The sequence below is a fragment of the Cololabis saira genome, chromosome 15 (genome assembly GCF_033807715.1).
Source record: "Cololabis saira isolate AMF1-May2022 chromosome 15, fColSai1.1, whole genome shotgun sequence".
In the NCBI taxonomy this organism is placed as follows: domain Eukaryota; kingdom Metazoa; phylum Chordata; class Actinopteri; order Beloniformes; family Belonidae; genus Cololabis; species Cololabis saira.
In genome coordinates, this window is record NC_084601.1 from 43,160,500 (window position 1) to 43,187,761 (window position 27,262).

A 27,262-nucleotide genomic window follows, 5' to 3' on the forward strand; every position below is an offset into this window, starting at 1 on the left:
GATTTCAAACAGATAAATAGATAACTTTCTCGACATTTTGACTTTTTTCACAAAATTTCGACTTTTTTTCTCGACATTGACTTTTTTCTCGACATTTTGACTTTTTTCTCAAAATTTCGACTTTTTTCTCGACATTTTGACTTTTTTTCTCGACATTTCGACTTTTTTTCTCGACATTTCGACTTTTTTCTCAAAATTTCGACTTTTTTCTCGACATTTTGACTTTTTTCTCAAAATTTCAACTTTTTTCTCAAAATTTCAACTTTTTTCTCAAAATTTCGACTTTTTTCTCGACATTTTGACTTTTTTTCTCGACATTTCGACTTTTTTCTCAAAATTTCGACTTTTTTTCTCGACATTTCGACTTTTTTTCTCGACATTTCGACTTTTTTCTCAAAATTTCGACTTTTTTCTCGACATTTTGACTTTTTTCTCAAAATTTCAACTTTTTTCTCAAAATTTCGACTTTTTTCTCAAAATTTCAACTTTTTTCTCAAAATTTCGACTTTTTTCTCGACATTTCGATAAATGCTCGGGGCGCTCTAACTGAAATTAGAATAAAAACTAAGACAAAATAAATGCAAAGAAGAATACACTACTTCTTCTTCAGCAGATAGAAGTAGAAGCAGATTTCAAACAGATAAATAGATAACTTTCTCGACATTTCGACTTTTTTTCTCGACATTTCGACTTTTTTTCTCAACATTTTGACTTTTTTTCTCAAAATTTCAACTTTTTTTCCTCAAAATTTAACTTTTTTCTCGACATTTCAACTTTTTTTCTCGACATTTCAACTTTTTTCTCGACATTTTGACTTTTTTCTCAAAATTTCAACTTTTTTTCCTCAAAATTTCGACTTTTCCTCAAAATTTCGACTTTTTTCTCGACATTTCGACTTTGTTTCTCGACATTTCGACTTTTTTTCTCTACATTTTGACTTTTTTCTCGACATTTTGACTTTTTTCACGAAATTTGTACTTTTTTTCTCGACATTGACTTTTTTCACGAAATTTCGACTTTTTTCTCAAAATTTCGACTTTTTCTCGACATTTCGATAAATGCTCAGGGCGCTCTAACTGGAATTAGAATAAAAACTAAGACAAAATAAATGCAAAGAATACGCTACTTCTTCTTTAGCAGATAGAAGTAGAAGCAGATTTCAAACAGATAAATAAATAAATAAATAGCGGTTATTTTCTCTTGGTTCTGTCCCGTTTTAATCAGCAAAGTTGCTGCCGTGTTAAAAGACACTGTTAGGAAAGATCTATTTAGGTACAAACATGTACATCATTTACAGTTCAAAATCCTTCTGTACATGTAGTAAATATCTAATCTAACAACAGAAATATCTGCAGCTTATATTCAGGTGCAGCTTATAGTCCAGAAAACACGGTAAGTAAAAGTAGAAATACCATAAACTGAAAAAGACTTTGGTAAAAGTTAAAGTCACCCGTAAGAAAATGACTTGAGTAAAAGTCTTAAAGTAGCTCACGTTAAATATACTCAAGTATCAAGAGTAAAAGTAAAAGTATTTTATAGTACGCATGAAAAGAAGCAACAAAACCAAAAATGTTCCTTCCCTTGTTTTTTATTTCACTTTCAGGTGAATTAAATGTGGTTTAGAAAACACCACCAAAAATAAACTCTTTCTTGCTAAATTGAACACAGGGACCGTTTATTAACGTTTGAACTGTGTTGGGGAATCCTCATGAGCTTTAATTCACTTATCCTAACGAGCTTCTACAGTTAGACGGGGAATTCTTGCCTTTGTCTCGTGCTCTTTGGAAGAACAACAAGCATAAAACATAATTCTCTGATTATTTTAATTGCTAACTAGTAAAGAGGTGGCACATGTCAAAGTAAGGAAGTAAAAGTATATGTGGCAGGGTGGAGAGGCTGATTGGGCACACCTGTGCCCAATCAGCTGAGTGGCTGCTCCTCCACCTGCCACATACATTTTTGAACTTTTAAATGTAGTTTAGTAAAAGTAAAAGTCCTGATTTAAAAAAAATGCAAGTAAAGTACAAATCCTCAAAAAAACTACTATAGTAGTGTAAGGAAGTACATGTACTTGGTTACTATGGTTACTACAAACCTCTGCCTGCAGGTTCTAGAGAGAGTTTGGCCGTCGTCGCCGCTCCATTGGCTGCTCCAGCTGTCAATGAAAAGACCACGCCCCCAGTTAGAATCACTGTTCTGTATTTCTGTAATTTTACACTTGTGGAACCAAAAGAACCTCTTTGTGATTCTGGTGGACGAGAAACGTCCTCGTCTCCCTCTCTTAGCCCGTTTTACACCGAACTGGCTCCAGTTCTGGTTCTGGTTCTGGTTCTGAACTCGTTCAACTGGAAACCAGCTGAGAACCGGTTTGGAACCGGTTTGGTGGAAAAGGGGTATTAGAACCAGAACCTAGAACCAGCCTGGAACCAGTTTGGAACCAGTTTGGAACCAGTTTAATGTAAAAGCGGTATAGACCTGGTTTTGTGAGGACTGCTAGCTAGCTAGCCTGGCGTACATAGCAACGTGCAACACCAGCCCCAACTCTTTGCTGGTCTAGAGGAAAGAACCACGTTACGTTGGGGGCTACGTGCTTACGTCAAGGGCTGGGGACGGTGTTACTGAACAACCAAAGCAGAGTAAACACGGAAGAGCGCCATAAAAAATATCACATATAAAAAAATATCACAGAATATCTGTACCGTTTCTGATTGGGTGGGCACTACGCATCATTTTTAGACACAACAATGAACGGTGGAAGGACCTGGAGGGACCACAATAGAGAAGTTCAGAACAGAACACACTGCAGACTGATTTATGGTTCCGCGTTTCACCAACGCAGAATGGTGCGCGTCGCCGCGTACCCTACGCCGTAGCCTAGGCCCTGCGCCGTAGGCTACGCCGTACCCTGCGGCTTAGCCGTGGCAACAGAGCCTGCAGGGCAGCACTGCAGCTCCACGGAAGAGCACAGCGTAGTCCTCCATCTTTGTTGTGGTGACTGAATTTGGCGCTAGTTGTACCGGGAAATGGTGACGTACACAGTAACGTGATGACGTTGCTCTCTGGCAGCTGCTGGCAGCACCAGCTGGTGGAAAAGCAAACGGTTTTACTTAGAACCAACCGCCAACCGGCTCTTGCACCAGCTCTGGAACCAGCTTGGTGGAAAAGGGGTATCAGTGAGTTTCTCTGTTTCTCTGTGAGCTCCATGTTCGGCTCTAACTCTGATTCATGGATTCATGGATTAACGTCGCGGCCGTTGCGGCGGCATCGGCATTGGAGACGAGGACAAGGACACTTGTGTCTCGGCCCCCCCATCATGCCCCCCCGTCCTTTAACCCCCCCTCGTCCTCTCGTCTCCTCGTCCTCTCGTCTCCACACACTCGGCCGTTGTTTCTGCTCGTCCTCAGATCAGAAACCAGAAAGAAAACGTTTGTTTGTGGCAGAGTTGTGTTTGTGGGTCAGAGTTCAAGGCGACATCCGCCCGTCCTCGGTCTCAGACCGGCAGGACCCGCGACCGTTTCAGCCTGAACCAATCAGGAACGTGATGTCATCGCCAGGTCGCTGCTCGTCCAATCAGAGACGATGAAGACACGAGGTTAGCGCCCGATTCTCCTGGGAAAACTAGAGACTCGTGTTTGCAATAAAAGCTCTTGTTCCAGAGTTAACCAGGTTAAAGTCGACCTTTAGGATTCAGGATTCAGGATCTGCTGGACGTTTCCCTGGACGTTTCCCTCACGCTGGAGATGGTTTCATGTGGATGTTAAAGACATTAAGAAACATTACGGACATTAAGGCCACGTTTACACGCAGTATTGACAAAAACGGACCAAACTAATTGTAAAGACAGTGATGCTGGTGACGTTTCTGTCTCATAACGTTCTGAACCTAAATGTCGTTTCTCTCCGTTTACGAGCAAACGTGAAGACGGAGTTTTAGGAAATGATGGTTTTTGGTGAATTTGAGCTTCGTTTTTGTGTAAACGAACGGCCAAAACGCATGAAAACTCCACCGTTTCTGCTCCGTGTGAACGTGGCCTGAGAGACATTAAGAAACATTACGGACATTAATCGCGGCTCTGTGAGCCGTGTTATTTCTGCAGGATTCTGCTGCTGTAGTTTGGTGACGTTTGAAACGCCAAACCCTCCGTAGAAATGTAATTAATTACTGTAGTAATTACTGTAATTAGGGATGAGAATGGTAGAAACCGCTGTGACGTCGCTGCATGCCGCCGGCTAGCTCAGCTTCTTCTTCTTTCTTTATTTCTTTTAAAATGTGATGTTTTATTTCCATAAACTGGAGAATTAAAGGCAGGGTAAGCGGTTTCTGAGCGGGCTCCTCCCCCGGTGAGACCAGGACTGGGGATCCAATCACACGTCAAGAATCAGTTCCGATTCTTAAGATTCAGAATCGATTATCAAGATTTGATTCAATCCGATTCGATTCTGATATTGATTTGGGTTAGTGTTAAATTAAAACTGTTTTTTGAGCCGTTGCATGAATGATAATGTAGTTCTGCAACATATTAATACTAGTATTATATTGAGATTCAACAGCACAACAGAGACACGTGAAATCGCATTTATTTTTTTCCCACATTCCGTTTAAATTTTGTCCATTTTCGGTTTTTTTCGGTTTTTAAATTTTTGTGAATTTGCTTTTTTACATTTTATGCAAATGTAACCCCAAGACAGTATATAAAGTAATGAAATATAGATCATTTATGCAATTATAACTGAAAACTTTAATGTTTTCATACCTTTTAACATATTTAAAGGAAAAAACATGGCACCAGTTATTCTGGTGTGCGACAAAATATTCCTTTTTTGGGCAAAAACAAAAAAATACCAAAAGTTGTAATGTAATGATGAAAAAAAAATCGATCTTTAGCGAGTTGAGAATCGATTTAGAATTGGAAAATCGATTTTTTTCCACACAGGCCAAGTTAAGACTGCAGATGTAACCCCAAGACAGTATATAAAGTAATGAAATATAGATAATTTATGCAATTATAACATATTTAAAGGCAAAAACATGGCACCAGTTATTCTGGTGTCCAACAAAACATTGCTTTTTTGGGCAAAAACCAGAAAAATACCAAAAGTTGTAATGATGATAAAAAATCAATCTTTTAGACATACGAATCGATTTTTAGAAATTAATATGAGAATCGATTTTTTCCCTCCAGCCTGGTTCAGACTGTTCCCTGGGGTTTAAATGCATCTAAAACTGCTTACCCTGCCTTTAAACGCCAGCACGGCGGCCTGTGAATCCTGTTGATGAGCCTCACGGTGATGATGTCACTTCCTGTTGATGAGCCTCCCGGTGATGATGTCACTTCCTGTGTGTGACCCCGGTAGAGACGGCGATCAGTGTCTCCTCTCATCCGACTCCAGCTGCTCAAAGGCACAAAGGCGGCCGTTGTTGCCGCGGCAGCGCTAGCGGCGGCCTGGAAGGGTTTCCATGGTTACCGTGTGTAAAGATGTGAAGATACTGAAGAAACTTGAAAAACTAATGTTGGTTTAATTTAGTTTTGTTTGTTTTTGTTTTTTTTCATGATGATGTTGTTGATAATTTAATAAAGTTTTGAGCTGAAACCAAGACCCGCCGTCTCTCTGAAACCCTGAAATGATCATTGATGGTTCAAGTGTTTGTTAACGCAGTAAAAACAAAAAAAACAACCCTTTCCGGTCACGTAGATTCTATCGTCAGTTCTGCGTTTCATCCCAAATCTTTTGGGCAAAATGCAGATCAGTAGGTGTTTCTTTATGGAGGATTTTTTGTGCCAAAATTAAATAAATAAATACATCATTAATTAATTAAAATGGGAATGAAATATATCAATAATTAATTTAATTAAATTGAATCAATTAAAATTTGAATTAAATATGTCATTAATTAATTAAAATACAATTCATTTTAAGTAAAAGAATATATTTATTATTTCAGCATTTAATTAATTAATGACACATTTAATTAAGGATTTCGTGTTGTGTGTGAATCATGAAATGTAAAACTGTCAGTTTCACTCATTTATTTAATTTTGGCACAAAAGTATTTCTGAGCCTAATAATAAAAAAAAGTATATATAATAATAATAATAATAATATATATATATATATATATATATATATATATATATATATATATATATATATATATATTATATATTAAAAATGCACTTTTAATATATTATATATATATATATATATATATATATATATATATATATATATATACATATATATACATATATATATATATATATATATACATATATATATATATATATATATATATATACATATATATATATATATATACATATATATATATATATATACATATATATATATATATATATATGCCATAGGTTTTTACCAACATGGTATTAACCATCAATATATATGCAGACAAGTTAGAAAGTTAAAAAAAAGTATTTATGAGCCTAATAATAAATATATATATATATAAAAAACAATATATATATACATATATATATGTATTAATAAAATAAATATATATATTATATATTAAAATAATATATCTTTCCCAAAGGGATGCAACATTCACCACCACAGATAAAGTGATGGATCCGTAGCAGCGTCTGATTTTCTCCTCGTGACTGAGACGATGCGTCACGTTAAACCCTCTTTCATTCAGCTTTATATTTAGCTTTATATTTATCTTTATGGAGCTTCCACGGGGCGACAGATGTCGTCCTGCAGGAAACAAGACTGGAAATGACTTTTCTGCAAAGCGGCTTAGCTGCAGCTCCGCCGGGGTCGTCTGGACTCCGTCTGATACTGGAACTGATTTATCTAAAAGCTATTTATAATCTGCTAGGAGAGCAGAGCAGGAGGGCAGTGGGTAAAACCCTGGTGGGCCCGGAGGGGCCGGGGTCAGAGGTCACGCTGGCGGGGGGCCGCCCGGTTCTACCAGGGTGCATAAGCATTGCACCATCAGTTTATGTGTTTGCTCAGTTGAAAAGACGGAAAAAAACTGACAAGTGCGCGCATCAAGGCTGATTTATGGTTCCGCGTTAAATCAACACTGAACCTACGGCGTAGGTTACGCGGCGATGTAACGCGGAACCATAAATCAACCAGAGTCCGTCACTGATCTGCGTCCAGCAGTTTCCTGCACCAGCAAGACGCTGCTCTCTGCTGCTCCGTTCAGAGCCGTCTGGGAGATTTGCGAGGCCCTGTGTGAAATGGCCGGGGGGGGGCCCTTCAATGCGCGAAATGTTTGGGTTTTTCGGGTCGGATCGGGTGTCTATATGCGCAATTTTAACTCTCCAATTATCAAAATACTGGATACCTTCCCCTGCCTCATCATCATCTCTTGCCTCGACGCGGGGCCCCGCGGCTGCTTGAGACCCGGTCGGATCGGTGATTTTTGTGACAAATTTATCAAACAAGCCTTTCAGAGAGGCATTAAACTCTTCCATTTTCTTTAGTTTTTTTCTTTTTTCATCCCCTGATGGAAATTTCCTGAATCTGTCTCGTTCTCTCGACATTGTGTGACAGTTTGTTCCAACTCCACCGTCTGGATCAGAGCAGCTTGTGTCTGCGCTTGGTCTGATCAGTTGTATTGAACAACAGACACATATATTTATTGATATGCACAGACTAGTACACATTTAGGTCTGTAATGGAACGTGACTGTTGATATTTATAAGAGGAAAAAGGAAGAAAAAAAACGAAAAAAAAAAAAAAAAAAAAACGGCCCATAGCGCGAGGTGGTCGTGAGACAGAGATCCATCTCAACTTGACTGGACCACACAAGTTATATTTACTTTTGTTATTTATTTTTCTATGTTTTTTTTTTCTGTTGCTAACCTGCAAAAACGCAAAATCTTACCAGGAATATTTGTCTCATTTCTAGTTAAAATGTCTCATTTTTAGTCAAAAAATCTCATTACACTTAAAACAAGAGTCATTACCAGAAAATAACTTATTTGACAATTTTCACCTGTTTCAAGTAAATTTTCACTTGAAATAAGTAGAAAAATCTGCCAGTGGAACAAGATTTATCTTAGTTATATAGTTAGTTATCTTATTTATATTACAAGCAAAAAAATCTTGTTCCACTGTCAGATTTTTCTGCTTATTTTAAGTGAAAATCTACTTGAAACAGTCTTGTTTTAAGTGTAATGAGATTTCTTTACTAAAAATGAGCCATTTTAACTAGAAATAAGACAAATATTCTTGTTAAGATTTTGAATTTTTGCAGTGTAGATTGTCTGATGGGTGAGGTAACCCAGACTAAATGTAGCATTTTCTTTGTTCTGCAAGAAACCATTTGAAATGCACTTTAAATATTATTGTTTTGCTAGTATCATTCCGCTTGAAATTATGGGAAAATGCATAATTTATTGTAGAATAAGGTGCCAGCCCTGTGCCCCCCCCTCACCGTGGTCATCATGTTCTAGAACCGGCCCTGGTGGGGGGGGGCAGCTCTGCAGACGGAGGTCACTGCTCCGCTGGGTCTGTGACGGCTCTGTGGCTCAGCCGAGGACACAACGGAGGGGCCGGGGTCAGAGGTCAGCGCTGGGCGGGGGGGCGGCCGGCCCCCCCTGACCCCCCATGTTCCCTCTGAGAGACTCAGCTGCTGTCAGAGGTTTTTATTGGTCCCCAGAGATTCTACATGGACCTAAACTCCTGCTGTCACTTCTGGCTCCGCCCCCAAAGTTAAGTTTATCTGTACAGCACAATTCAACACAAGGTCATTCAAAGTGCTTTACATCAACATTAAAAGCAGCAAGACACAATTAGACAGAAAATAACAAATAAAATGAAATAAAATGATAAGAAAAGAGGTAAAATAATAAAAGCAGCAGTTGTTAGTCAGTAAGGGCAGTAGATCCAGCAGGTTCATCTCATTCTTAAAATGGTAATAATTACGTTTCTATACGGTCAAAACGTACAAAGACCGAGTCAAATACAGGATTACTAAAGTAATCTGTAATCAAATAATTTATTTTTTTTATAATGCACTACTTTTTATTTTTGCTATGATGGGAAATTTAAGTTTATTTTGGGGTTTTTGAACTATGTGCTATTTTTTTAATTTTTTTTTATTTATTTAAAAAAAAAAATATAATGCACTACTTTTTATTTTTGCTATGATGGGAAATGTAAGTTATTTTGGGTTTTGAGCTATGTGCTTTCTTTATTTTACTATGTTAGGATATTTGAGTTTACTGATAATTCATTTCAAAGTCTTGAGTTTTGCTCTTTTGTATTTGCTGTAACTAATGTAAGGTACCGGTTACAAATGTACCGAAATAAACATTCATTCATTCATTCATTCATTCATTCATTCATTCATTCATTCATTCATTCATTCATTCATTCATTCATTCACGTGTCACCAAATGTACAAACATCCATAAAGTAAATCAGATTATTTCCGTGCAGCTTGGATGTTCCACATCAACATTAAACCACGAGACTTGATTTTATTCCGGTCTATTTTCATCCTGGAATGCTGCAGCTTTTCTAATATTTATAATATTTCTAATATTATCTAATTAACCATTCCAGATTTCATTTAACCGTCGTTGTACAAAACAAAAGTTTGCTGTAATGACGTTGTGTTGCTGCTTCTTTCACCGCGTGAAATAAAACGAGCTTTACTTTAAAAACATGTGCAGATGGAAATGAAACAAAGTACTAACTTAAATCTGTTTGAAAAGATACAAAAAATGATTTATAAACAGGTTTATGGAAGAGGAAATGTGTGTGATAAACAAATAAAATAGGGAAAAATTGTATATTATACTTAAGATATGTTTAGATATTTATGTGGATATTTATGTAGTATATATTATATGTTGAGAGGGATAATTATGTAATATATGTTATATATTTTAGAAAACTTTGTACCTCAAGCCCCATAATACGGTTTGACGTACATGCACGAAAATCAGTACACACCTGTATCATGTCGCAACTTAAAGAAAAGTCTCTTGGAGACATGGCCCAAACCCAACAGGAAGTCGGCCATTTTGAACATTTTGAATTAATCGTGTAATTTTGGCGCAATTTATGCCATTCCTTCGGCAGTTAATTCAGCCCGAACCGTAACGTGCACCCAGGTGTGTTATACATCAAAATGTGCGTCTACATCCTGCGACTACGCGCATTACTTTTCTCTTTCAAAAGCGTTACCGTGGCGACGCTAGACGCCAAAAAGCGCGCCCCCCCTTCATCTGATTGGTCCATATTTGATAGTTCCTACTTTCTGCCAAAACTTTTTAATGGTTTGACATAAAGAGTCGTGGGTGGTGTCATCGGACTCGGTATTGAGTACTTGACCATTAATTGGTGAAAATTAGCCCCGCCCCTTCTTCTGATTGGTCGATATGTGATAGTTCCCATTTTTAGTTTTGAGTCCTTGACTTTTATTGGTGAAAATTGCACGCGCGAGGGCCCGTTCATGGCTTCCTATATACATGTTCGAAATAAATTCATTCATTCATTCATTCATTCATTCATTCATACTTCCCAGGCTGTGAGGTGTTCTGAGGTTGAACTTTGACCTCTGCGTCTCCTCCAGCGTTCAGGCTAAAAACCAATCTCTCTCATGTTCCTGTTTCATGTTCCTTTAATCTCCGGCATGTGACCTGATGACGGAGGGATGTTAGCGCTGCAGCGCTAACGCTGCAGCGCTAACATCCCTCCATAGGATTTAGTCGGGGGGGAAACAGCAGCATATTATATTCCCCGCGGTAAATCCTCTCAAATCATGACCAAATCCTGGCGGCGGGACTCTAATCTCCCAGAGCAGCACCAGGTTTTCCTGTAATGGAATTGCTGCTTCGCTCTAAGTAATTGCATCAGCGACCGCCGGCTCCTGATTTATTAGATTAAGATGTGGAGGAATCTGCACGTTTGTTCACGTGGGGGCAGGAAAACAAGAAACTCCGGCCACGTTTCCACAGAGCCGGGATTTACTAAAACGGATATTTCCCCCTCTGCGTTTAGAAAAATGCCATCATTTCCAGGAACCTGCATAAATATCTGTTAAGGTGCTATGAGCAGCCAAACCTACAGGGGGCAGTGTAACGAGAAGATAAAGTCATGCTAGAATATAAACAGTCTGGAGCCGCAAAAAATGAAAAGTCTTGTATAAGAATGAATGCAAATGGCGAAAGTTGAAATGTTGAGAAAAAAGTCGAAATGTCGAGAAAAAAGTCGGAAAAATTGAGAAAAAAGTGGAAATGTGGAGAAAAAGGTGGAAATGTTTAGAAAAAAGTGGGAAAATTGAGAAAAAAAAGTCGAAATGTTGAGAAAAAAGTCGGAATGTTTAGAAAAAAGTGGGAAAATTGAGAAAAAAAAGTCGAAATGTTTAGAAAAAAGTCGGAATATTGAGAAAAAAGTGGAAATGTTTAGAAAAAAGTGGGAAAATTGAGAAAAAAAAGTCGAAATGTTGAGAAAAAAGTCGGAATGTTTAGAAAAAAGTGGGAAAATTGAGAAAAAAAAGTCGAAATGTTTAGAAAAAAGTCGGAATATTGAGAAAAAAATCAAAATTTCAAGAAAAAAGTTGAAATGTCGAGATTAAAAAGGAAGAAAAAAGAAGAAAAAAAAGAGGAAAAAAAGGAAAAAAAAAGAAAAAAAGGAAAAAAAAGGTCAAACATTTTTGAAAAAGCTCCAGGAGCCACGAGGGCGGCGCCGTGGGTCGCCGAGCCCTGTGCTAGCCAATCAGAATCCTGGAAAAAAACATCAACAAATGACACGAGTAACTTCCAGTTACTTCCAAGATGAACCAGAGTCTTTGGTTTGGAGTGACAGAGAAGTGGAGTTACTTTTAAGTGTGACGTTAGAATATAAAACAGGTAAAATACAAGAAAATATTGACGGTTACAAACTAATTGTAACCACAGGTGTCACTCATGACGCTGGTGACGTTTCTGTCTCATAATGTGACGTTCTGAAGAATAAATGTCCGTTTCTCTCCGTTTACAAGCAAACGTGAAGACGGAGGTTTAAAAATCTACACTTTGGCCGGAGTTTTCAGAAATGATGGTTTTTGGAGACTTTGAGCTTCGTTTTCGTGTAAACGAACGGACAAAACGCATGAAAACACCAGCGTTTTTGCTCCGTGTAAACGGGGCCTCAGTCAGCCCGGAGAATCAACCACGGATTCTGCTAGTAAAGATACCGGATGACTGAGGTTTATCTCTGGTTTATCTCTGGTTTATCTCTGGTTTATTTCACCTCCGATCCTCAAACATGGAATAACACTGACTGGTTGAAACTAACTGTTGAGCAAAAGGTTGAAAGATCAATTTCTGCAAAAATGGCGAAGTGAACTCTATATGATGAACATCATGTGATATTTATGTAGAGTTGAAGCAAGAGTTTAAGCTAGAATGGAACTTATTGTGTCAAAATCAAAAGTATAGACGGGCCATCTGTAATTTTAGGATGAATAACAGCAGAATCCCAAAAGTCACTGGAAGGTATACAGGTTATTATTATTAGTGCCACGGCTGCGCCAAGAGGCACGCCTCCTCCATAGCTATGCAATGGAGGAGGAGCCTAACTTTCTCATACCTGCATGTAGAAATGTCATTCAAAGTTCAAAACGGAGGAAAACTTCTCTTCTCTCCAAAACACCAAACAGTTTTCTCCTAAGATGTAAACTATTCAAGATATGAGCACTCAAGCGAGGACTGGAAATCACTTTTTTGTCAAATCTACAGTGCGGGTGTCAGTTGGTAGAGTGCGAGAAACAGTGAAAAAAATAACCTGAATTTTTATTTGTAACTTGAGCTCACGGCCAAATTGTAAAAGATAGACAAATACTTTTTGGTCAGAATGTAGAGATAGGTGTTGGGATTCATAAAATGTGACTCTGACAGGCGGGGTATGCACAAAATTTAAACGGGGGGGGGGGGGGGGGATAAAGCGGCGCAAATTCCTGCCTCGGTCTCCATTGACTGTAATGTAATCAAAAGTTTTCTTCAAAAGAATCTCACTCTGTCTTCGCACTGCTGTTACTCACTCATTTTAAGGAATATCTGAATAAAATTAATATTGTCAGAATCTGCCTGGTTCTGTGTCTCTCACAATGTTTTTGTTTTTCTGCTACGAGCTACGGTTTTATCACAAATCGGAGTGATTTAAGAGCTTATGAGAAGCCAAAATCTGGGTTTTTCTCACAGCCAAACCGGAAGGTTCTGAAGTCGAGGTTCTTGTTGCCGGGGTAACCAGAGCTCAGCTGCTGACTCATTCAGCCAGAACCGGTCACATGACTCAGTCAATAAAAGCGTTCATATACTTTAACCTGGAAAATGGAGACGCCTCAAAGGATTCTGTGAAATCTGACCCCTGACCTTTGACCTTAGACGATCCCCAGTCCTGCTATATATATATATATATATATATATATATATATATATATATATATATATATATATATATATATATATATATATATATATTAAATACCCCCCCTTACACACACACACAGCAAATAACCATCAGTAAATGCTATAACTTTAGTTTGACATAGAGAGTCATGGTGGTGTCATCGGACTCAGTTTTGAGTCCTTGACCTTCATTGGTGAAAATCAGCCCCGCCCCTTCTTCTGATTGGTCGATATGTGATCTGATTGGTCTGATAACTTTTACATGGTGTTGAGACTCAGAGTGCTCTCAATTATTTGTGTTTGTTTGAACTCAAGCTGTGTGTCACTCCTTAATTGGTTGATCTGATTGACCAGACAGGTGCTGTGATTTGTGGGTGTGTCAATAAATGGCTGCGCATCCACAGCTGAGTGCAGTTGTTGGATCGAGTGAAATGAAAAACTGAATGAAGCTCTGTAATTCCCGTTTTTGCGGTGTCTATCTTTATTCTGGTTTACCACGCCAAGCCGCCTGCTGCATGACCCTGCCAACACATGGTTTGACATAGAGAGTCGTGGGTGGTGTCATCAGACTTAGTTTTGAGTCCTTGACCTATTGCTGAAAAATGCAGCAATGTACACAAATGGGCAGCAGCCCGCCGTGGCACTCTCCAAATCTCTGCGAGGAAATTTTCTAGTTAGTGTTATTATTATTATTATTATTATTATTATAAAGGTCTGGATAGAAGTCAGAGATTCTGTAACCTCTGTAACCGTATTCGAGATGAGTTTCATATTTTGTTTGAATGTACAAATGTAAATATAATGAATCTCAGACAAAAATATTTACCAAAGTATTATACAAACCGACCATCTGTGTTTAAATTGATTTTGTTGCTATAATCTAATAAGTTAAATGTTATTTATAAATTAGGCGCCTTTTTGAAGAATGTCCTTCCTCTGTTTAAATTATGTTTATTTTGCCAAATTGAGTATTTTAATTGAACATGTACAGCCGCAACTCGCTATAAATGTACAATCGTTTGTTTACTTGTGCTCCGTACCATGTGATCATGAGTTAAATAGATGATGATGATGATGATGATGATGATGATGATGATGATGATGATGAAATCAAAACTACAATCAGGGTGAGAAACTTTGTAAAAAGTGCTTTTATCTTTAGTTTTGTTCCAACTTCAATAACAAAAACATCAGAGCAGTTACAGTGTGATGGACGGATCCGCCGCCGATAGCCGCCGCTAGCCGCCGCCGCTAGCCGCCGCCGCTAGCCGCCACCGCTAGCCGCCGCCGCTAGCCGCCGCCGCTAGCCGCCGCCACTAGCCGCCGCCGCCGCTAGCCGTAGGCGATAGCCTTCGACCCGCACTCAAGCGTTCAAGCCGCCGCCCCCCTAAGCAAAGTCCCGCCTCCGGCCGTCTCCACGGCGACGGGCCCCAACAGAACCAGCAGAGTCTCGTCTCCACGGCGACGGGGCCATCTCCACGGCGACGGGCCCCCGGGGTCAGACGGTCGGCAGCAGCAGCACGAAGCCGTCCCGGCTCTTCTTGAAGTCGGCGGCCGCCAGCCCCGCCCTGGTTTCCACGGCGACGCTCCTGGGCCGGCCCCGCATGTGCAGCTGCAGAACCGGGCCGGACACCTTCACCGGGAAGTGGACCTTCCTGGTCCTGGAACACAAACAAACACACGGTCGTCACACAAAACCCACACTCAGAGGCTCGCCTTGAGGTACCAACGCTGGATACGAGTTCACGACTGGTGGTGACCCCGGTACCGTTGTCATGGAGACCGGGGGCCTCGTGTACAAAGAGTGTGTGGATTTCACCGTGAATCCGTGCAGGGAATTCTTGCATACGCAAAAAAAAAATTCAGATTTTCAAAACTGTGCGTACGCCCAAATCCACGCACATTTCTTTGAACATCACAATCAGCGTGGATTTGAGCGTCAACAATCCGCCCTGTCTCCTCCCTCAAGTAGATATATTTGAGTTTTACACATTATGTAGGTCCGCGATCACCTCTCTCATAAGTATAACAATATGAACAACATGAACTTATATTTAAAACATGAAGCATCACGATCTGATTCCTGCAGAAATAAAGACAAACTTGTGCCGACGGGATTATCCAGGTGCAAACGTGAGAAAATAAAGAGCAAAGTTGCTGTAACTGGGAGAGACCGGTCTTAGTCCTGGACCGGACCGGCACCGTGATACGGACTTCTGCTGAGCTGAAGGGAGGCCGAGACCTGGTTTTCAGCCCCCCCCCCCTTTGCTGCTGGAGAACATCATGACTCTCTTTTTCCCAGAATTCCCCCTGAGAGGCCGTTGAAGGACGACGCTGTGACGATGACGGTGATGAGAAACGATGAGGACACGGACAGGTGATGCTGCTGATGCAGCTGATGCTGCTGATGCTGCTGATGCTGCTGATGCTGCTGATGCTGCTGATGCTGCTGATGCTGCTGATGCTGCTGATGCTGCTGATGCTGCGGTTGCCCTGGCAACGGTTACTGCAGTTCCTCCAGAGACCAGCGCTGCGTCCGAAATGCCGTACTAAACAGTATAAACTCAAAAAGTAAGTAAGTAAAAGACCGGAGGACCGGGGGGGGTTCTGATGGAGGACCGGAGGACCGGGGGGGGTTCTGATCCAGGACAGCTGTCCAGGGAGGACGAGCAGCAGAGGATTCTATTTCAGAACCAGATGACGCTGGTCCCGACCCAGAAACTGGATCTGGGTCGTGGGGGGGGGGGACGGGTCTGAGAGGAGAAGAGTCCAGGTCAAACTAAGAGGAGACGTCCTGGACTGCAGAGACTCATCTCTGCAGGACGAGAGGACGAGGACGAGGAACAGCCTGGTGAATGACGTCCTGAATGACTCGCCAAAATAAAAGAAACCAGGACAGAAAAGCGTCATGACTTTCTCCAACTCGGTTCTTTCAGAGATCCGACCTCTACACTGCAAAAACTCTAAATGTTACCAGGAATATTTGTCTTATTTCTAGTTAAAATGTCTCATTTTTAGTCAAAAAATCTCATTACACTTAAAAAAGTGTAATTGGTTATCCCGTCAGTGAGCGTCTTGTTCTGTTTCAAACCTGTTCATTGTTTTTACTGTTTTTGTTCTGTGTCAAATTAAGGACAGTAGAGATTGTGTGTGAGATGATTTTACTGCAAAAAAATACCTACGGGTATTAATAAAGTTAACTTGAACTTGAACTTGAAAGTCATTACCAGAAAAATAACTTGTTATTTGACAATTTTCACCTGTTTCAAGTAAATTTTCACTTGAAATAAGTAGAAAAATCTACCAGTGGAACAAGACTTTTTTGCTTGTAATGAGAAGATAAATCTTGTTCCACTGGCAGATTTTTCTACTTATTTCAAGTGAAAATCTACTTGAAACAGGTGAAAATTGTTGTTTTTTCCAGTGATGAGTCTTGTTTTAAGTGTAATGAGATTTTATTACTAAAAATGAGACATTTTAACTAGAAATGAGACAAATATTCTTGTTAAGATTGTGAGTTTTTGCAGTGTAAACTAAGAAGTTGAAGTCATTTGATGATGTCGTTCATAAAGGGGGGGCATGTGTGTGTGTGTGTGTGTGGTGGGGGGGTTCAGGGTTGGGGGGGGGGCTGCAGCAAGTCCATAAAACCCCCAGAAGAGAAAGAAGAGAGAAGATCATGTCCTCCTGCTTTTACCCCCCCCAGCTGTCCCAGCAGATGCTGCTACCCCCCCCCAATTCTCTCACCTCCCAAACACACACGCACGCATACACACACACGCACACACACACATACACACACACACACACACACACATACACACACACACACACACACACACACACACACACACACACACACACACACACACACACACACACACACACACACACACACACACACACACACACACACACACACACACACACACACACACACACACACACACACACACACGCACACACACGCACACACACACATACACACACACACACACACACACATACACACACACACACACACACACACACACACACACACACACACACACACACACACACACACACACACACACACACACACACACACACACACACATACACACACACACACACACACACACACACATACAAACATTAGCCCCTTTCACACAGCCAGTTCGAGGCGGGAACGTTGCGCCTTTAAGCCGCCTCGCTGTTCTGTGTGAAAGTCACGGAGGCGGAATGGGGGGGCCAAGTGGCCCCACCAATAAGCCGGCAGCGGAGGTAGTCACAGAGCCGAAACGGGGTCTGTGTGAATGACACAGCCGGCATGCCGGCATGCCACTAGACGCTGACGCTGTCGTCACGCCTCTGATTGCGGAACGCCGGCATGCTGTGTGAATTTACAGACGGGAGCGGCGTTATGCCGGCGTTGTATGGTTCTGTGTGAACCAACAAAGGCGGCGTATTGGCAGGACTTCTTTACACCAATATTGCGGAATCTCTGTGTGAAAGGGGCTAGTGACTGTAAAGCCTGAATTAAGCTTCTGCGTCAAACCAACGCAGAGCACACGCCGCAGCCGTGACGGCGTCGTGAATCTTCAGACTTCTCCGTCTCTCCATTTCTCCGTGGTGCAGTTCCCCCCATGACCGCTAGTTAGCGATCTTTTCCTGAATGGTTTATCAGACTTTTCCGGTCACAGTGAATCAAAGAGATAAGGACAACTATTGTGCAAAAAACCTAAACAAAAAAAATCACACACACGAAGAAAAGAGCCCTGGAAGTTCACGACTGCTTCAAGCCGGAAACCGGAAATGTGTTGCTACCAAGTGAACCAATCACAGCCCTCTAGGTCTGCATTTAGTCTGCGTCTCCTCGTAGACGCGTAGTTACAATTTTCGGGAGGTGACGTGGACCCAAACCACACGCCGTAGGCACGTTTTGACGCAGAACCATATTTCGGCCTTAAGAAGTGATGCTCAGGAAACAGCAGCTGAGGAAGAGGAGGAAGAGGAGGATGAGGATGAGGAGGATGGACGGATGTGAGAAGACAGCTCCCCCCCCCCACCGACTTCACTGACCCAGTTCCGTGCGGCTCGTTGCTAAACCGAAGTGTGACGGCATCAAACACCTGAACCTTCCTCCTCTTCTCCCATCAGGGCTCGTGACTAGTGCCGTCCCGATCGATTGATCCGCTGCCTGATCGATCGATCGATCACGGCATTTTCAAAACATCGGTATCGGCCAAAAAAGTATGGGGACATTCCTAGTTATTAATGTTTTTAATGTATATTAAATCGTTGAATTTAATGTCACTTCCGGCCAGTGAAGTAAGTGAAACTAACATGGTTTAATGTTTGAATTTTAAATGTTCTATCTGTTCACGTTCGTTAAGCTGCTGATATTCATTCATTCATTCATTCATTCATCCATTCATCCATCCATCCATCCACCCATTCATTCATTCATTCATTCATTCATTCATTCATTCATTCATTCATTCATCCATCCACCCATTCATTCATTCATTCATTCATTCATTCATTCATTCATTCATCCATCCATCCATCCATCCACCCATTCATTCATTCATTCATTCATTCATTCATTCATTCATTCATTCATTCATCCATCCATTCATTCATTCATCCATCCACCCATTCATTCATTCATTCATTCATTCATTCATTCATTCATTCATCCATCCATCCATCCATCCACCCATTCATTCATTCATTCATTCATTCATTCATTCATTCATTCATCCATCCATCCATCCATTCATTCATCCATCCATTCATTCATCCATCCATCCATCCACCCATTCATTCATTCATTCATTCATCCATCCATCCATCCATCCACCCATTCATTCATTCATTCATCCATCCATTCATTCATCCATCCATCCATCCACCCATTCATTCATTCATTCATTCATTCATTCATTCATTCATCCATCCATCCATCCATCCACCCATTCATTCATTCATTCATTCATTCATCCATCCATCCATTCATCCATCCATCCATCCATCCACCCATTCATTCATTCATTCATTCATCCATCCACCCATTCATTCATTCATTCATTCATTCATTCATTCATCCATCCATCCATCCATCCACCCATTCATTCATTCATTCATCCATCCATCCATCCATTCATTCATTCATCCATCCACCCATTCATTCATTCATTCATTCATACATACATCCATCCATCCACCCATTCATTCATTCATTCATTCATTCATTCATCCACCCATTCATTCATTCATCCATCCATTCATTCATTCATCCATCCATCCATCCATCCATCCACCCATTCATTCATTCATTCATTCATTCATTCATCCACCCATTCATTCATTCATTCATCCATCCACCCATTCATTCATTCATTCATCCATCCACCCATTCATTCATTCATACATACATCCATCCATCCACCCATTCATTCATTCATTCATTCATTCATTCATCCACCCATTCATTCATTCATCCATCCATCCATCCATCCATCCATCCATTCATTCATTCATTCATTCATTCATACATACATCCATCCATCCACCCATTCATTCATTCATTCATTCATTCATCCACCCATTCATTCATTCATTCATCCATCCATCCACCCATTCATTCATTCATTCATCCACCCATTCATTCATTCATTCATCCATCCACCCATTCATTCATTCATTCATTCATTCATTCATCCACCCATTCATTCATTCATTCATCCATCCATCCATCCATCCATCCACCCATTCATTCATTCATTCATCCACCCATTCATTCATTCATCCATCCATCCACCCATTCATTCATTCATTCATTCATTCATTCATCCACCCATTCATTCATTCATTCATCCATCCATCCATCCATCCATCCACCCATTCATTCATTCATTCATCCACCCATTCATTCATTCATTCATCCATCCACCCATTCATTCATTCATTCATTCATTCATTCATCCACCCATTCATTCATTCATACATCCATCCATCCACCCATTCATTCATTCATTCATTCATTCATCCACCCATTCATTCATTCATTCATTCATTCATTCATCCATCCACCCATTCATTCATTCATCAGAATGTTGCACTAAGGTTAAGACAAAAAGTCTTAATTTTCTTGTGTTTGTGAGTTTCTTTACTCTTTTGAAGTTAAATGTATTTATTTCTGTTATCGCACTATTCTGCACTTTTTGTTTTAGTTTACAATTTCATGTTTTTACATTTTGTGTCACCAGAGCTGATAAACTTTGTTGAAATAAATGTCCATGTTGTTTTCCAACGGACAAGAATAGAAACTATAATAATTTAGTTTTAGTCCTCTTTTCTTTTCTTTCTTTTTTTTTTTAATTCATTGCCAAAATGTATCTAATCGGTAAAAAAATCGGAATTGTATCGGGAGCCAAAAAAAGTGATCGGATCGGGAAAAATGGGGATCGGCAGAAACTCAAACTGAAGTGATCAGGAGTTAAAAGATCCTGATGGACTAAACTAAACTCTGACGTCATAAACCCACAACAGCCTGGGGGGGGCGTCGACCTGCAGCCGTAAAACACTCTGACCTCTGACCCCGACCTGGAACCCTGGGGGGTCCAAATGGTGGAACCGGGAAAACACCAGCCCCCCGGTCTCCACTCAGCAGCGCCGGTTTCCCCCAGTGTCCAGCCGCGGTACTGCATCAGAAAATCCCATGGGGCCCAGAAAGCTTTTTTCCCATAGACCGCAATAGTAAAAGATCGTCCTCTAAAACTGTTCACAGGAACCTCCAGCTGGAATCACCGGCAATTACTAATCTTTGTATTCTATATTTTTAAGTCATGGACTTTATATCTGTCAAAAATGTTTTATAACGGCCAGAAAAGTCAAAGAAAAGTCTCTTTCTGGGCGTGACGTCACGGCTGACGTCACAGCCGTGTCCGTGCATTCCACGGATGTTTATATTAATATATATTATGTAATTATATTATATTAATACATTAATAATATATGTAATACTATACATGTAATAATATACATTAATTAATATATTAATATATATTATGTAATTATATTATATTAATACATTAATAATATATGTAATACTATACATGTAATAATATACATTAATTAAGATATTATATTAATACATATTATATTAATATTCGCGTCATTGCCCCGGGGCATGATGGGAGGCCCCAGAGCATCATGGGAGGTGACTCAACTGAGCATGCTCTATGGGCCGCTGTATGCGGAAGTAAACCCGGAAGTCAGAGATTTTTTCAGAGTATGCGCTGGCTGAGCAACTTCCATTGAAATGAACGGCGGCCATTTTCCTGTCCGGTATCCAGTTAATATAATACATCCATGAAAAACAGTTGTTCACAGTTCTTAGGACACTAGTTCCTGGAGGAAACTAGTTCTCTATAGAGCGTAGTGCGTTTGATCTCAGCCCGGCCAATGAACACACCCGCTAACCGCTGCTAGCAGCCGCTAACCGCTGCTAGCAGCCGCTGTTTCTGTAATAATTGCTCGGGGGTTCATGTTTATGTTCTGGGTCTCTGGAAAGATCCTGGAGACAAATGTTGTAATAGATGCTATATAAATAAAATTGAATTAAAATTAAATTGAATTACCAGCCACAACAGCTGCTAACAGCCGGTCACAGCCGGTCACAGTCGCTAACAGACGCTAACAGTCACTAGCAGCAGCTAGCAGCCGAGAACAGCCACTAAAATCCTAAAAAAAACCAAGGGACCATAAACACATCCAGCATTTATGTTTTACAGCGTAAACAAGTGATAATCTCAATAATGGATTAAGTTATGCTGCTTGTAAACTGCAAAACTCAGAAAAACTTCCACCAGGTGTGTGTGTGTGTATATGTGTGTGTATATAAGTGTGTACCTTGTGAAATGGTCCACCAGGGCCCCCACCAGGTGTGTGTGTATATGTGTGTGTATATAAGTGTGTACCTGGTAAAGTGGTCCACCAGGGCCCCCACCAGCTCCCCCACCCGGTCCTGCTCTGGTCCCAGCTGTCCCCTCTGGAGACACATGAGGACGTCGTCCTGGACGGCCGTGTGCAGCGCCACCATCTGGTCTGGGCCGGACGTCACGCTAACACCCGTTAGCTGTGGAGAAACAGAGTTACTACATAGGGTGGCTTTAACGCGCCACCATCTGGTCGGGGCCGGACGTCACGCTAACACCCGTTAGCTGGGGGGGGACAGAGTTACTACATAGGGTGGCTGGGCGATATATTGAGATTTTAATATATATCGATATATTTTCAAACGCGATATGGTACGAGACAATATCGTTTATATCGATTTAAATTTTTTTTTTTTTTATTTTGTTTATGATTTTGATGTAGCTTATTTTGTGACAATTTGACTTGAATGTTTTATTTGAGATTTGAACAAATGTTTTGTTATTTGCACAACTGTCAACCTCAGTGGAAAAGTCTGCCTGTTACTGTCTACATTGTATTAATTACAGTGTATTTTAATTTAATTGTTATGCAGGAAAGGGATATTTGTTTTATTTTATTCAAGAAGCATTTTTATTCTATATATGCAGGCAGTTTATTTTTATTTCATTTGTTTTATACATGTTGATATTGTGCAGACCTCTGTTAATAAAGGAACCTGTGTGACATTTGGCACGAGGCTTTGTATTAAAACTGACTGTTTTTTTAAGAAATGAAGCTAACAAAGATGCTAACAGAGATGCTAACAGAGATGCTAACAGAGATGCTAACAGAGATGCTAACAGAGAAGCTAACAGAGAAGCTAACAGAGAGGCTAACAGAAATGCTAACAGAGATGCTAACAGAGAGGCTAACAGAGATGCTAACAGAGATGCTAACAGAGAAGCTAACAGAGATGTGACAGAAAAAATATTGATATATATCAAGTATCGCCATTCAGCTAGAAAATATCCAGATATGACTTTTGGTCCATATCACCCAGCCCTACTACATAGGGTGGCTTTAACGCCCCGGCGGTGACGCTGAGGCCCGTCAGCTGAGGAGAAATGGTGACAGAGTTACTACATAGGGTGGCTTTAACGCCTCGCTGTCACACTGTAAAGTCAGTTCAATAAAGTTGTTTGTGATCTGAAAACGGCCGTGTTACAGCGGAGGTAAATAAATAAAAGTTGTTACAACGGTGACTGAAGCCCGAACAAGGCGTCTGTCCTTCAAACACAAACATTTAATTCTTTAAGCCAGAAAAGTACAGTAGTTAAGAGTCTAAAAAGCTAATTACTGCCTGACTTTATGACCCTGTTGCTCTTTTATTTGCTTATTTGTTTACATATTGAGCAGCTGTTTTTATTTAATTCAATTTATGTTTAAATTTGCACTATTTCTACTAGTTAATAATTGCACTATTCTTACTTAGCTACTTCAAAGAGAACTGCTATTATTATTATTATTATTATTAAATTAATCAGGGCCCCAAAAAAGTAATGTAATGTAATAAATACATTATTATTATTTTGATTAATAATAATAATAATAATAATAATAATAATAATAATAATAATAATAATTATAATAATAATAATTATAATAATAATAATAATAATTATTATTATTATTATTATTTTCTTTTGTTATTATTTATTAAATGAATCAGGCCAAAAGAGAGCAATTTAATGTAATAAATAAATTATTATTATTATTATTATTATTATTATTATTATTATTATTATTATTAGCATTATCATTACTAGTATTATTATTATTATTATTATTATTATTATTATTATTATTATTATTATTATTATTATTACTACTATAAGGTCCTGCTGGCCCAGATTCCAGTTTCCAGCTGGAAGGGAAAGTGAGAGTGAGAGTGAGAGTGAGAGAGAGAGTGTGGGATTACAGAGTTTAGCTGGATCACCAGGTGCATGATGGGAAATATCCTGCCGGCTACGGAGACACGTGCAGATGGAGAGAATCACGAGCTAGTGACCCAGATAGAGGGAGAGAAGGAGGGAGGAGGGAGAAGGGAGGAAGGAAGGAAGGAAGGAAGGAAGGAAGGAAGGAAGGAAGGAAGGAAGGAAGGAAGGAAGGAAGGAAGGAAGGAAGGAAGGAAGGAAGGAAGGAAGGAAGGAAGGAAGGAAGTATGGAAGATGGAGGAAGCAAGAAGGAAGGAGACAGGAATGGGGCAGGAAAGAGGAAGGAAGTAGGAAGCAGGAAGTAGGAAGAGGGGAGGACGTAATAAGCAGGAAATAGGAAGCAGGAAGAAGGAAGCAGGAAACAAGAAGCAGGATGCAGGAAGTAGAGAGGAAGCAGCCTCACCGTCTCCAGCGGGAACCTCTTCCGGAAGCAGGAAGGAAGTAGGAAGCAGGAAGGAGGAAGTAGGAAACAGGAATATCTTCTTCCGGCTCTCGACGAAGGCGGACGCTTTTCTGCTCCTCTCATTGGCAAGATGGATAAGACCTTGGAGAAGTTGGAAGCTCGGCTTGGCGGGAATTGATCACAAATTCGTCTGATTGGAGTTGCTATTGATGAACCAGAGACTTAAGGCAGATGGAAAATTACTGGGAGCTGCCTGTTCTTTTCAATATAATTGTTGATTCTATAATGTGACCTTGACAGGGCGGTTCGGCCGATCGCTCTGGTCACAATCTCTCTGGTGGAATGTAAACAAGGGACTCTGCCCCCACTAACCCTCCCCTCTCCAGGAACATCTGTGGACCTGTTTCAGAACTGTACCGAGCCGTCTGAAACATCAAGGACACTTGGCTGAGGAGCAGCTCTGAGCGAAGTTCACGGACTCATCCCTTACACACACTTGCTGGTAACCACCTCCCTCAACTCAACGCCTTCCCGGCCCCCCCTCTTATCAGACCCCCCCCAACAGTCTCCGGGTTTCGAGCGCCACGAAGGGCCTGGCGCTCACTTGGATATACTGGATGTACTAGGAAGCAGGAAGGAAGTAGGAAACAGGAAGCAGCCTCACCGTCTCCAGCGGGAACCTCTTCAGGACTCTGAACTGTTTCCGCGGGTCCAGCTTGTAAACCAGTTTGTCGGTGACCAGGAGGGCTCGGTCCGAACTCCGGCTGAACCGGTTCACCTGGGGGGGGGAGAGAGGGTTAAGATGCCCCCTGACCCTGGCCACGGCCACGCCCCTAACCACGCCCCTAACCACGCCCCCGCCCCGCGGGTTCGATTCCCGAATCCTCCTACCTTCCTGCAGAGACCAGAGAAAACCACGTGTCCGTATCCGTCCCGGTTCTTCAGCTCCTTGGTGACCCGGATGAAGGCGGAGCTTGTCTGGGGGCAGTCCCGCACCTGGTGATGTCATAGACGTGTCATCAAAGGGGGCGGGGCCACGCATGAATAAACACTCAGAAAAGTACAATAAAGAGATTAAAGTTGGATATTATTAAAACCAGTTGATGCAGCAGTTCCACGTCTGACCACACGGGGACCGCAGCTCTGCTAATGAGCAGAGACGGTCGGAGAGGCGCCACTGTGTGGTCAGAAGGGGAATTTATAATTTATAACTGCAGTCTTCAAACAAAATCTCAACCTAAGTGCAATTATAATACATTTGAAAGCCTCATGCTTAGTCTGAAATTTCCGAGCTGGAAATCAGAGAAGCCAGTTGTGTTAGTGGTAGTGTACCGGCCCCCTGCTGGCGCTTATCTAGAGTTTTTGTCTGAATTTTCAGATTTCCTATCTGGATTATTGATCAGTACAGATAAATTCATCATAGTGGGTGATTTTAATATTCATATGGATGTTGAAAGCGATAATCAATGGGTATCTCACAAAAAGTGGATAAACCGACGCACTGTTTTAATCATACTCTGGATCTCGTTCTCACTTACGGTGTTGAAACTGATGATCTGTCGGTGTCACCTGTAAACTCCCTTTTATCAGACCGTTATTTAATAACGTTTGAATTTAATATTGTTGATGTTGAAGTGCAAAATAGGAGGTATTACTTTAGCAGATGTTTGTCGGATGAAGTTATTGCTAAATTTAAGGAGGCCATTGCTCGTCTTGCGACTGAAGCAATAGAGGCCAGTGACCTGGGTTCTACCTCTGATGTTGATGTTGATTTTCTTGTTAGTAACACTGCTGATTTCTTGCACTCAGCTTTAGATGAAGTTGCTCCTTTGAAAAGGAGGGTTTCTAGCCACAGGAACTTAACTCCCTGGTACAATTCAGATATTCGCATGTTGAAACAAAACGTGCGTAAAATGGAAAGGAAGTGGCACTCTTGTAGGTCTGTAGACTCTTATCGTGAATGGAAAGATTGTCTAAATCAGGGGTCGGCAACCCAAAATGTTTTAGAGCCACATTGGACCAAAAACACAAAAAACAAATATGTCTAGAGCCGCAAAAAATGAAAAGTCTTGTATCAGCCTTAGAATGAATTATGGTTCTGCGTTAAATCGACACAGAGCCTACGGCGTAGGGTACGCGGCAACGCGCGCCGTACGTGGCTCTACATGGCTCTGCGTTGGTGTAACGCGGAACCATGAATCATTCTTTAGAATGAAGGCAACACATGCTGTATGTTTCTATATTAGTTACAACTGGGGGAAAAACATTTTTTTCATTATGCACTTTGAGAAAAAAGTCGAAATGTCGAGAAAAAAGTCGAATTGTCGAGATTAAAAAAGAAAGGAAAAAGTAAGAAAAAAGGAAATAAAGAAGAAGAAAAGAAGAAAAAAATGAAAAAAGAGAAAAAAGAGAAAAAGAAGAAAAAAAGGGTCAACATTTTTGAAAAAGCTCCAGGAGCCACTAGGGCGGCGCTAAAGAGCCGCATGCGGCTCTAGAGCCGCGGGTGGCCGACGCCTGGTCTAAATAGTATACAAAAAAGCCATTTGCAAAGCCAGAACAGCTCATTATTCATCATTGATAGAGGAT

General features: G+C 40.7%; 1 protein-coding gene across 1 annotated transcript in view; it reads right to left on the reverse strand.

Annotated features, from left to right (window-relative positions):
* Nucleotides 1-14,517: 14,517 nt before the first annotated feature.
* The window catches only part of LOC133460756 (unconventional myosin-Ig-like), a 37,041-nt gene continuing 24,296 nt past the window's right edge, over nucleotides 14,518-27,262 (reverse strand). Inside the window, exons 19-22 of the mRNA XM_061741519.1 lie at nucleotides 25,568-25,672; nucleotides 25,341-25,454; nucleotides 22,342-22,499; nucleotides 14,518-15,036 (exon numbers count right to left, since the gene is read on the reverse strand). Coding sequence (XP_061597503.1) covers nucleotides 14,874-15,036; nucleotides 22,342-22,499; nucleotides 25,341-25,454; nucleotides 25,568-25,672 — 540 coding nt within the window. The 3' untranslated portion in view covers nucleotides 14,518-14,873. The remainder of the gene's footprint in view (nucleotides 15,037-22,341; nucleotides 22,500-25,340; nucleotides 25,455-25,567; nucleotides 25,673-27,262) is intronic.